General features: G+C 36.7%; 1 protein-coding gene across 1 annotated transcript in view; it reads left to right on the top strand.

The window, feature by feature from the left end:
• Positions 1 to 5318: 5318 nt before the first annotated feature.
• LOC100372593 (F-box/LRR-repeat protein 7-like) overlaps positions 5319 to 12528 on the top strand; it is a 32736-nt gene continuing 25526 nt past the window's right edge. The window contains exons 1-2 of the mRNA XM_002740579.4: positions 5319 to 5756; positions 9020 to 9121. Of these exons, the coding sequence (XP_002740625.1) occupies positions 5720 to 5756; positions 9020 to 9121 (139 nt within the window). The 5' untranslated portion in view covers positions 5319 to 5719. The remainder of the gene's footprint in view (positions 5757 to 9019; positions 9122 to 12528) is intronic.

The raw sequence follows: 12528 nt of genomic DNA, 5'->3' as shown, positions 1-12528 counted from the left end.
CACATGCAGTGGTTTAGCGATTCGATTCAAATTGGCCGACTGGCAGCCATCTTGTTATTTGAAAATGTCGTATTTTGGACATGCTTTGTCAGTTTTCATTCAAATTTGGTACATAGATTATACATGTTAGGACACATGTCATCCGACCGTCCTTGAGTCCGCCCTTCCGTCCGTCTGTACGTCAGTCCGTCCGTCCGTCCGTCCAGAGTCGTATTTCATAATCCTTTGGACCGATTCCGTTCATTCTTTGCATGTGCCTAGTTCTTTATGTTGGACATATGCACTTGCAGTGATTTATCGGCTCGATTCAAAATGGCTGACTCTCAGCTATCAGTTTTCATTCAAACTTGGTACATAGATTATACATTTTAGGATACATGTCCACGGCAATTTCTTTTGCAATTGGATCAAACATGGCCGATTTGACAGGCATCTTGTTTTTTTTATATGTGGTATTTTGGACATGCTTTGTCAGTTTTCATTCAAATTTGGCACAGACTTTATACATGTTAAGATACATGTCCAGGACAATTCGTTTTAAAATCGGATCAAGGATGGTCAATTGACAGCCATCTGACTTGTTGGCCTTACTACTATATTTCCAATATTTATGTACCATTTTCATCCGTATTTGACACATATATCATACATGTCAGTTTGTTTCATAATCAGATCAAATATGGCCGAATAACGGCTGTTTTTATTTTTGGCCATATTACTACATCTCTGTCACCCATGTATCATTTTCATTGATATTTAGCATGTCATAAATGGATATATGTACATGTCAATTCAATTTGCAATGAGATCAAATATGGCCAACTGGCGGCCATCTTGTTTGTTTAAAATGTGATAACTTGGACATGCTTTCACTTGTGATCTATGTTTTTCTTTGCTATGTCTTAAATCGGGGGGTTCGTCACGCAACACGTGTTCGAATGTGATGTGAATAAACAATCTGTTGTATACTAGTACGCCACTTGGGACTTGAATGCTTCCTTCAGTAATGTGTTTTTGCTGTTACTAGCACAATTGAAGAATATTAAGTACAGACTTACCAGACGCTGTCAGATGCTTTCTAAAAATACATACATAGATTTTTTAATTAGATTTCTTGGTTAAGAAATTATTTTTGATTATATGACTTTGATACACGTACGCCATTTTGGTTTTCAGATCTGATACAAAATGCTTTTAAGAATGCTGTTCCAGGGCCATATCAATCCGAGGAACGAGAATTAAAATCAATACCGCATAACACACCCTTTATCACTTAGAGCGTTTTTTTTTAAACAGTACTATAATATCAATACAGTCCATTTACACTTTTCAGAAAGTGTCTTTCCTATAAAATTGAATATTGCAAAATAAGCAGCCTTTATCTGTTATATACTGATGTTCATCGTCTATAAATTATGTACACAGAGTACTTATCATGGCCATTGCTATCGTTACAACAATTAATATTACAGAATACACCCTTTATGTCTTGGCTCTTTGAGCCTTTCCACGTTGGCATCGCGATCAGCGGAGTCACTGCGCCCTCAACGAAGGACTAAGAGGCAAAATTGTAATTTATACGAGATCGACCTCCTTTATTAGAAAGACAAGCAAAAACCCCAAGGGTTAGGGTTAGGACATTGACCTTTCTTACACGTGACATTTATCGGCCTCCGCCCGAAATCGTCTTCGCTACCTCATACCTGAATATTGTGTTGGTCAGGGCGTCTATCATTTTTGAAACAAGACTAGCGCGACGCAATGACGCCCGTAACACAATTGGTCACTACAATGGCGATAATCGCTTGGTTATTAATTTTGGGCGTCTTCTGTCCAATACAAACAATCACATCCTGATTTAATTAATTATCGCTTGGGTTAATTGTATACCGGTATTGTATGATTTTGTGACCGACCCTGTTAGAACCCTGTTAGAATGTATACAGACACTTTAAAACCTCAAAATATAGTAAGCGGACCAATATGTTATCACACTACATACCCTCTCCTAGATGCGCACAGTTCATGATTTTTTCACTAGAACAACAGAATGATTTGCCAAAGTTGTCAAACAAAAATACATAAATTTCGGGGGAATATAACTGACAAAAAAAACTGGGGGACTAATGAAAAATACAAAGACTCTCATAATTTTGAAAAAATACTTGGATGTGTTGAATTTGAAACAAAGAATTTCAATGACAACATTTCGAACTAGTAATCACAATTTAGCAATAGAAAAATTACCAAAAATACCTACTGAAAACTGAATTTGCAGACAATGTACACAGAATGAAATAGAAGATGAATTGTTATTATGATATATAACATTACATTTCCACAAGAAACACAGGATGATCTCCAGAAATTCAATTCTTGATGATTTCAAAAAATTATGTAATGATAAAAAAGATTGGCAATTATATTCACGACTCATTTCAATCAAGAAATGAAAATGCCATTTGATATGTAACACTTGCTTTATCCCATTAACAACTAACTTTCTTTTTGTAGTAGTAGTTATCACAACTAATCTTTATTGCTATTAAGTGATAGAAACATTGTATTTCTAAGGATGCAATAAATTATTATTATTATTATTATTATTATTATTATTAGTAGTAGTAGTAGTAGTAGTAGTAGTAGTAGTAGTAGTAGTAGTAGTAGTAGTAGTATTAATTATTAGTATTATTATTGTTAACACCCCTCTCTGTACATGAACATGGATAAAGATGTAAGAAGTAGAACACCCAAAGGAGTAAAGGCTGTGTTATGCGATATGTTATATCGAATATTCTCGATCTTTATACGATGGCCGCGATTGATCACGTATCCCTATCTCTGTTATACATTGACCAATCACATTACATCTTACATCATGTCACACATAGGCATATATATTTGTCTGCCGATTAGATTCAAGATGGCAGCCTTTTCAAATCACCAAAATCTAGCATTTCTGGATTTTGTTTCAACTTGTTTTTCTCCGTGTACTATTTGAACTCGTACAATGATGTTATAGATACACAAACGCACCTCTGGTTTAACGTAAATATTGCGAAATTTCACACTGGACATCACCGTAAATGATATGCATCATAAGTCTATGTAATAATAAATCACACACTCTTGTAAACTCTCTGCTCGATTCATAGACTGGCGCAGTCGGGGCGATTAATTTGTTTTTGTAGTTTAAATAAAATTAAATAAATTGCGAAATGAAGGTGTAACTGCCATTTCGCGTTTTTTTTTTATATTTTATTTAAACTACAAAAACAAATTAATCGCCCCGACTGCGCCAGTCGACTCGATGCAGTGTAGTAGTACTGCGTTTACAGTCGTCTGCGACTAGTGGTACGTGATTATTATTTTGATTGTCCCGGTTTTAAAATACCTGTATGCGTGGTCTTTATATGTCTTTTTTTGTGGGGAAGAGTGTCACTTGATTTTTTTTAATGAAGCCACTAGTAGGCTTTCTGTTCATGGAATATTCGATCTCCTGGCCCATTCAATAGAGGTAATATTAGAAACAAACTTACATGCTAGACAGTAGAAGAAAGCATTGAATTTTTACATTTACATTATGATAATCTGGGATAAAAACAAATACACCAAGACATTATTTGTTTGAAGTCTGGTTCCGAAATCTATAGTTAGGGCAGGGCGTTCGTGGGTTATGTGTCATGAATTTGTTTTTGCGTATCTTTTAACCGACTTAATTAACTGATTATTAGCGAATTGCTGTGTTATGTCTGTCATCGTGTAGGCCTATTTGAAGTTTTGGACGGAACTTGGCTCAGTGATTTAGAACTAATTACCAGATATCCGTCGCGATTCTGACAGTTGGTATTCCATAGTTATTAATGTAGTGAACGATTAATCAAAAGATATGACGTATTCAGTACTTAGTATGATTGGCTTTATGATTGAAGGTTACGCCATAGAGTCTTTTTACTGTTTTGTAATTGGTTAGAGTTTTGAAAATGAATAAGGAGAGTTTGAGTTGGTCTTGGCGAGTACAGCACGATAGACGCAGTCGAGGGCAGTCCTGGGCAGTCGAGAGTCCGAGAGAGTCCAGGGGCGAGCCTTGAGGCAGTCCAGTCTTGGGCGAGTCTTGGTTCAGCCTTGCGACAGTCTTGGGGACTTTTCCCCAGGGCGCTGTGTCTTATAGAGTGCTCGATTGACCGACTAAGACGAGAGTTGAAACGTATTTCGTTGTGTGTGTCTTATTTGACTGTAAAGTTAAAGTGACTTTCCCGATCCCGTACCTCAAGGGGACGAGATAGAGAGACGAGACGAGTTCCCCCCCTGACAAGTGTGGAGACCCCGTGGAAGAGATTTACCCCTGATATATGCATGTCAAAATTTTTCCGCTAGTTTTTTTTTTTTTTTTTTTTTTTTTTATCTTGGACAACTTAAAACCCTGTTCGATTCGTTTGCACTGTCATGGAAACCTATGGTAAAAGCGCTATAATATCGCAAAAAATGACAACAATCCACTAAAATACAACCACCATTTTCTCGAAAATAAGGCAACCCTCAACTTTTTAAAGTCAATATTCTTGTATTTCCTTTGAGTACTTTGTATTGCGAAATTAATAAATTCCGAGTATTCTCATTTATGAGAAGGCTGTATTGGAATTGTCGGTCGGAGAGTCCCGCGTGCTTCCTAGATGCTAAAAACTCAATTACAGCCACATCTGCGCTAATTACAAGTAACTTCTGATTCGGATATCCTGCTTATATCGTGTGTACTGTGAAATACTTAATTTTTATTTTGTTTTCGCTATATTTAATAATGTTATTGTATTGAATATCAGCGCCCTTTTTTCTGTGAACATTTAATGATCTTAGAAATGTTCACCTTCAAAATTCATTTATTCACAATCGCTCGAAAAAAGAAAACAATGATGTCTTGATATTTCGCCGATAGAGGGCGTTGATTGTTTAACGTGCCTCGGTTTCCATGTAAAAAGTGCGGAAGCACGAGCATTTCCCCAAAAAAATATTTAATACGTGCTGGCTTTCCAAATATGTCCTGTGCTTACGGAGAAGTGATTTTGTGGAACTTGTAATCGCTGGTACCAAAACACAATGGATTTAAACTCTTTCGTCAAATACCAACGCCTTCCATCCGTGCCGTTTTAGAGCAATGGACATTGGAATGGAATAGGTCGTGTTGAATGGAAATAAACACGTCGAGCGCCTCCCTTCCGTGACACCAGACACGAAAAATGGCCGTCTGTGCATTGATATTTAAATTAAGGGGATCGATTTGAAGCCTTCCAACATAATACAGAGTAGACGAACAGTTGTCGGGCATTGCTTTGTATTATTACACTGTGTCGGTCCATACGGGGACAGCTTACACGTCGACCTACACACCACGCTTTTTACGAATAGCTTACAAACAGCACGGCCACAATCGGATCGTTGACCCGCTTTCAGTTTCCGAGCACATCGACCGTGATCATCACCTCAAACCTAGAGAGGATCTTCGTTGCCCGGGATATCTGTAGATCGTTAGTTTGAGCTTATTTGAGTCAACAACAAGTGTTTTTTTGCAAATGGATATAAGTTAAGGATGCGTGGAGTCCAAAAGTCGAATCAAGTGACATATAATTATGTGTCGGTGGAACCGCCAATGTCTGGACAACGGTTAAGTTTTGATAGTTCTTGACTTTCTTCCGGCGCTTGTGCGGATTGTATTAGGCAGATTATGGGTGTAAATAGTTCCCGTCAACTTCACGGCGAAGGTAAGAATATATGTCGATACTTGTTGATGGGATAGATGGGATATGTCTGTATGTTATTCCCCCGTTGTATCACCAATACATTTTAAGGCAGATTGTTTCCCCCCAGTGAGTGACCGATCCATCTCTGCTTTGAGTAGGTGTCAGAAACATTATTTAGTTTCGACATTTATTCCACAAAAACAGGCATACGTCACGTACGATTACTGAACGTGAGTAAGTGTTGCAGTGTTAACAATCGGTTCGTCGCCCGTTTTTCAACAGTCGAAACAGAGCCCAGACTCAGAGTTTTAGTTGGCGCACACCTATACAGAGGACTTGGAGCAGAACGTCACAATCCTGATCGTATTTCACGCAAAGTATTTGTCAGCTTTGCTGTAAACAAACCTAAAATTTTTTCTAAGTGTTGGTAAAGCGCGACGTGAGGAAACAATTGCGTGCTTCCAAAACAAAAAATAACACACGCCCCTCGCACAATGCAGTTTACAAATGTGATCTAATTAAGCTATTTATAGAACAAAAGCCTGTGTTATATTTACTGTCCGTCATTACCGCGATGATTGTTATTTCACTTATCAAGTTAACACCTACTCATCGGCGCCTACAACCACGGCAATCGAGTCAGTCGGTTGTTTGGAGTACTAGTACTCATCCAGCAAGAACAGCGCGAGTGAATTGAATATCAATGTCTACAGGTTGCCAATACACAACGTGTAATAAACAAATCGGAGCGAAATTAGCGTCAAAAACAAACAAACACGACGGTCCAGTGTCCACTTTTGTTAACAATATTCATTGTTTAAATACTCGCATCATTTCGTGATTTAATGATTTGACAAGTATGTTTTGAAATCTAACGCCCATAGATAACCCTGAGCATTGTCCAGCAACACTGAGAATGTAAGTTCTGTTATGTTGTATCTCCGGAAAATGTACAATGGAAACAAATACGTTTCTGTTCCATTATCTGCCACCAAGAGCCGTCTCTCAATTCGCCACTAACTAAGAGTTTGCCTGAATGACAAGTCTATAAGCTTTAAGATTTATACAAAGTATAATTTCAGAGTATACCGGTTTCATGAAAACATAAACATGGACATTTATAAAACAACATATATTCCAAAAGATCCTCACACTTCATTCAAATGCAAAGAAGATGCTTTCATTGGCTATAGAACATACTTGGTAACATCCATTACCCATGAGTCTTTGTATATATTTTTTTCAATCATTGGCTGATTTACTGTCATAAATGCAAAAGATTGATTCCATCAAATTTGTTAATGCAAAAACTACAGAGATTTGTTCACTGAAATAAATTTTAAAGAATGCAAGTACAAGAGGTACTATCATCGTTTGACACAGAATGTTAAATTGCAAAAGCAAATCAGTGTCAAAAGAGAGAATAAAAGTTAAAGGACGGTAGTCGTCATGCTGCGTCCTGTTCGATATGGGACTCATAGCGACGTATACAACGCATGTGAAATACATTGTTTATTTACATAAAATTGGAACACACACTGCACGACGACCACTGCGCTTTAACTTTATGTAAAATACATTGCCACTGCGTCCAAGCAAACATTGAACATTTCATACTTTCTAGGTAAGTTGTATTGAACATGTCTCAAAGCAAGATTCCAGATTCAAAATTAGGTTGTATTTTGGGATTTAAAGTGGGAAATAAAGTCATATTCTAACAGGGTGAACTGGGCATAGAGGCAATAGAGCCTGGGTATAGTGGGGAAATTGGAGCCAGGGTGAATTGGGTCTGGAGCCAATAGAGCCTGGGTACAGTTGGGAAATTGGGGCCAAGGTGAATTGAGCCTGGAGGCAATAGAGCCTGGGTACAGTTGGGAAATTGGGGCCAAGGTGAATTGAGCCTGAAGGCAATAGAGCCTGGGTACAGTTGGGAAATTGGGGCCAAGGTGAATTGAGCCTGGAGGCAATAGAGACTGGGTATAGTGGGGGAAATTGGGGCCAAGGTGAATTGAGCCTGGAGGCAATAGAGCCTGGGTACAGTTGGAAAATTGGGGCCAAGGTGAATTGAGCCTGGAGGCAATAGAGACTGGGTATAGTGGGGGAAATTGGGGCCAAGGTGAATTGAGCCTGGAGGCAATAGAGCCTGGGTACAGTTGGAAAATTGGGGCCAAGGTGAATTGAGCCTGAAGGCAATAGAGCCTGGGTTCAGTTGGGAAATTGGGGCCAAGGTGAATTGAGCCTGAAGGCAATAGAGCCTGGGTACAGTTGGAAAATTGGGGCCAAGGTGAATTGAGCCTGGAGGCAATAGAGACTGGGTATAGTGGGGGAAATTAGGGCCAAGGTGAATTGAGCCTGGAGGCAATAGAGACTGGGTATAGTGGGGGAAATTGGGGCCAAGGTGAATTGAGCCTGGAGGCAATAGAGACTGGGTATAGTGGGGGAAATTGGGGCCAAGGTGAATTGAGCCTGGAGGCAATAGAGCCTGGGTACAGTTGGAAAATTGGGGCCAAGGTGAATTGAGCCTGGAGACAATAGAGCCTGGGTACAGTTGGGAAATTGGGGCCAAGGTGAATTGAGCCTGGAGGCAATAGAGCCTGGGTACAGTTGGGAAATTGGGGCCAAGGTGAATTGAACCTGGAGGCAATAGAGACTGGGTACAATTGGAATAGCAAATAGCAAACTTAATTTAGGATGTTTGCTAAATTCAAAGAGTTGAACACTTTTGAATGTTATTTATCTATACTCAATTGAAAGGAAAGAAACACAATGACATGTTTTAGTGTAAGTAACCATACAATGGACATAGAGAAAGTATGACATACCCAACCCAAAACATCTCTAGAAATGAGAACATGTAAATATTGGAAAGATTGAAAATGAACAACATTTCTTCATGGAAACACATACAAAGATTACTTTCAAATGTTGAAAAAAAAGCAAAAAAGCAGGAATTAATTTATCTAATGAGTACGAGTGAAGACAACATGGTCAGACAGGTTGGAGAATATTTATAGAACCTTTTTTCTATTAGAAGAGAGGGCATTGACTCCTGAGTGTTCTCAATTTTAAACTATTTTTATATCTTATCAGTTTATTGCTGTACACGGATGGAAATATTATTTCCAAAGATGCAATAAAACATTATTATTATTATTATTATTATTATTAAGAAAGAAAGAAAGAAAGAAAAAAACAGGAAGCTAGTGTGGACTAGTTTCTATGGCAACAAGAGGGTTACATTCAAACATAATATTCATCATCTATTTACTACATTCTGTTCACAGCGAACACCAACTCCAGCCTATCACATTCAGACTTGAGTACGGCAACCATTGACGAAGTAGCACCGACTAAGTCAATACCGAATGGTAGAGTGAATCATGGCGGTAAGTGAATCTTTGCGTTCAGTCTCCTAGTATGCACGCACTTGATCTCTATTAATGAACACTTATAATCAATACAAGATATGCCTTATGCCTGGTGAGTCAATAAAACCTGTTGTCAACAACTCTGTGTTCTGTCAAGGCACATGTAATCTGATTATGTTAATGAGGTGTTTATAATTCATGTATAGTTTAAATCAACATAAAATCATGTAATAATAGCTAAGTTGAATACCTCCAGAATATAATAATAATAATAATAATTTAATAATCATGAAATTATAGTATATTTACGAGTTATGAAAATTGATAAACCAATATTTTTAACTCTCTTGATATATGCAGTGTAGTTCTGTTCTATTATTCTTCTTTGGTTGACTTTTACCTTGCACACATATCTGCTATTTGCGTTCAAGGCTCATGGTCCTAACTCGTACTTTATTGTTAAAAAAACAACTTCTAAGGTATATAATCATAAAATGCTATTTTAGCAGTGGTTTCCATGTACCACAATAAAGACGCATGAAAAACCTCTCACCTTGTAAGACACTATACATATCTTATTTTGAACCATATGTCACTGAGCAAAGTACAGTACCAATTTTAATCTTTCTTTGTTTTAAAGTCTAGCTTATTTCGTGCACATCAATCAAATGTTGTATTAACCAATAGCAACACAGAACGAATCTAGTGATTGAAAATGTTTGATTACGTAATCTGTAATACATGTATAAACAAGAACACTTCCAAATACTGTTGGGGATGTGCATACTCATATATTAGGATTCCGTGAGTTCTCTTGTGATATTGCAATCATATTGAAATTTACATGACTTCTTCAATTTTCGTGTGATCACATATCACATCTACAAACCTTCATTCATGTCCCACCTACTCATAATGGGTGAATTAAAACACACTTTGTTTGAAATATACGGGGCACAAAGTGTGCTTGATTTATGTGCCTGTGTTTGATGTCTAAAAACTGGCAATTATCAATATGTTAGTATTCACAGTTAATAATAGTGCATTTTGGCATTTTATTTTTTGTTAGTTGTTAGCAAGATGGGAGGGGGGGGGGTAAGGTAGATAGAAATAAAAAAAATGCAGGAATTTAAGCAAAATTTGCTTAACCAATCAAAACATTTATAACATATCATCCATCAGTAAGTAAGGTCTATTGTGATTGGCTAAGTGAACTTTCAAGATTTCGGAAATAAGACAAATAGATTTTCTGGTATAAATTTCAGCGAAATAAATTCGAAAGAGAAGTAACAAATATTGGCGTGCATAATTATTGATTATTGAGGTGCTTTCACCATTTTATGCTAGGAATTTGCTCCTCATGTGAATTAATTCTTACCGGTAATACATTTTGAGTGAAAGCTTGAAGTATTATGTGCATAATAGTAGTATGGCTGTCTAGTGGACATCAAGATCTGACCTGCCTCACTAGATCATGCACCCTTTTATCTCAGCCTTCTTAACGATTGTTCTGGGAACATAAAGATGGGTCCGGCCGAACACAATACAAACCGAGGACATCTCAATGCATGCATTGATATCATTGGAAAAAAACTAAGTAGACTGCTTTTAAAGTTGTTTTATTTGGACATCAATGGTGACTTCTTGATGCTCGTCTACATGGTGTGAAGTACTGTTTACATCAATGTCAAGCAGTTTGCGAAACCTTTCTAATACAGTGATTACGAACGTGTAATTATCTTGATTTGCGTTCTCAGCATGTGCACTGGTAGCGTTTAAAGGATTGAAGTAAGTTTATCGTTAAACTTGCAACAGATAAATCATTTACTCCACTTCGTAAGCTTTGATCAGTATATTAAAAGTGTCGTAATCCTAATTCTTGTGAATTGACCATGACCGAAGGAAAAAATTGTAAGATAAATATTGAAAGTCAAATAAGTCTTGATAAATTGTGCGTTAAATTGTTTTAAGTTATTGAAAACATTTAGCTATCTAGAAAATAAGTGAATATAACATATAACAAATAGGCAAATATATAATTACATAGCAAATAACTAAAAGCATTTACAGTATTTTTTAATCTAACCTTTACGGTATTTTAATCTTTTTGTACAGTATCAATTTTAATCTTTCTTTGTTTTTTAAAGTCTAGCTTATTTCATGCACATCAATCAAATGTTGTACTAACCAATAGCAACGAATCATGTTTGATGTCGTAAACATAAATAAACAAGATTATTGCTGCATTTAAAAATGTTAAACATATGTAATACATGTATAAGCAAAAACACTACCAGAAACTATTGCATTGGGATTCTGTTCTCTTGCGATCATATTGTAATTTACACGACTTCTTCAATTTTCGTGTGATCCTTATCAAATATCACATCTACAAACCTTAATTTAAATAACAATATATGACCCACCAACCCATAATGGGTGAAAACACACTTTGTTTGAAATATACAGGGCACAGTGTGTGCAGTGAGTCCATTATCAGTTGGCCGGGAGTTCATTATTGTTATTATTTTGTAGCGTCAATACCAGTGAAATTGCTGCCAGGATAAAGCAGAAAACGTCAAGCAAAATTCACAGTGAACAAAACATTTCACAGTTAGAGGCCCCTGAATCTGTATAATTTGAAACTTCATTCTTGAAATTCGTTTTCACAATCTCATATGACAAAATAAAATGAGACAAAAAATCTAGGTTTAATTAAATGTATTTTTTTAATCACTTACATTGCATTGCAGTGAATGCCCAAATGAACGATACACAAGTACTCTGTCTGTGAATACCCATGGTACATATAGGTAATCTACTAACAAGCATTCACTTATAGCTCTTACAAGTTTTAGGAAACCTTTGTTCCGCTCACTCAGACAAACATTAAGAATTTGTAGTGATTATTAAATCACTCTCTATTACAAGTAAGGCAGATGTGAGATTATGCAAGTCTGGATACTTTCCAATAAAATTGTTATTGCTGCCACCGCCAATATGACATTATTGATTGTTGTGGTAAAAAATCAGCGACGCGTTAATGCTATACTTGATATGATTACATAAACGTATTGTTCATCAATATGTAAATTAAAATTTTCCCACGTCATACAAGATTTGAATCTGAGATTATTGATAATCTTAAGTTGAGCTTTTCAAATAATGAATGTTTATCAACTGTCTAGGGGGAAATAATCTGTATACAAGTTTCACTTTTTGGTTAAAATTAAAATTAGCGGTGTTCAGGCTATACCAAGTATGGGCTAATTAAGATTTAATGATAATCCCATGTGTTTGCATATGGGCTATACCCAATTGCATTCATGCACGTACGAGAACAGCAATTAGCACAGACTAAAGCGGTGTCCAATCTTGTTAAGAATATACAAATCTTCAGTCCTTTTAACCATGCACTCACGTTA

This window comes from Saccoglossus kowalevskii, chromosome 21 (assembly GCF_978046115.1).
Source record: "Saccoglossus kowalevskii chromosome 21, keSacKowa6.1, whole genome shotgun sequence".
NCBI lineage: Eukaryota > Metazoa > Hemichordata > Enteropneusta > Harrimaniidae > Saccoglossus > Saccoglossus kowalevskii.
The sequence above is the reverse complement of the archived record's forward strand: the minus strand, read 5'-3'. Positions and strand labels throughout refer to the sequence as shown.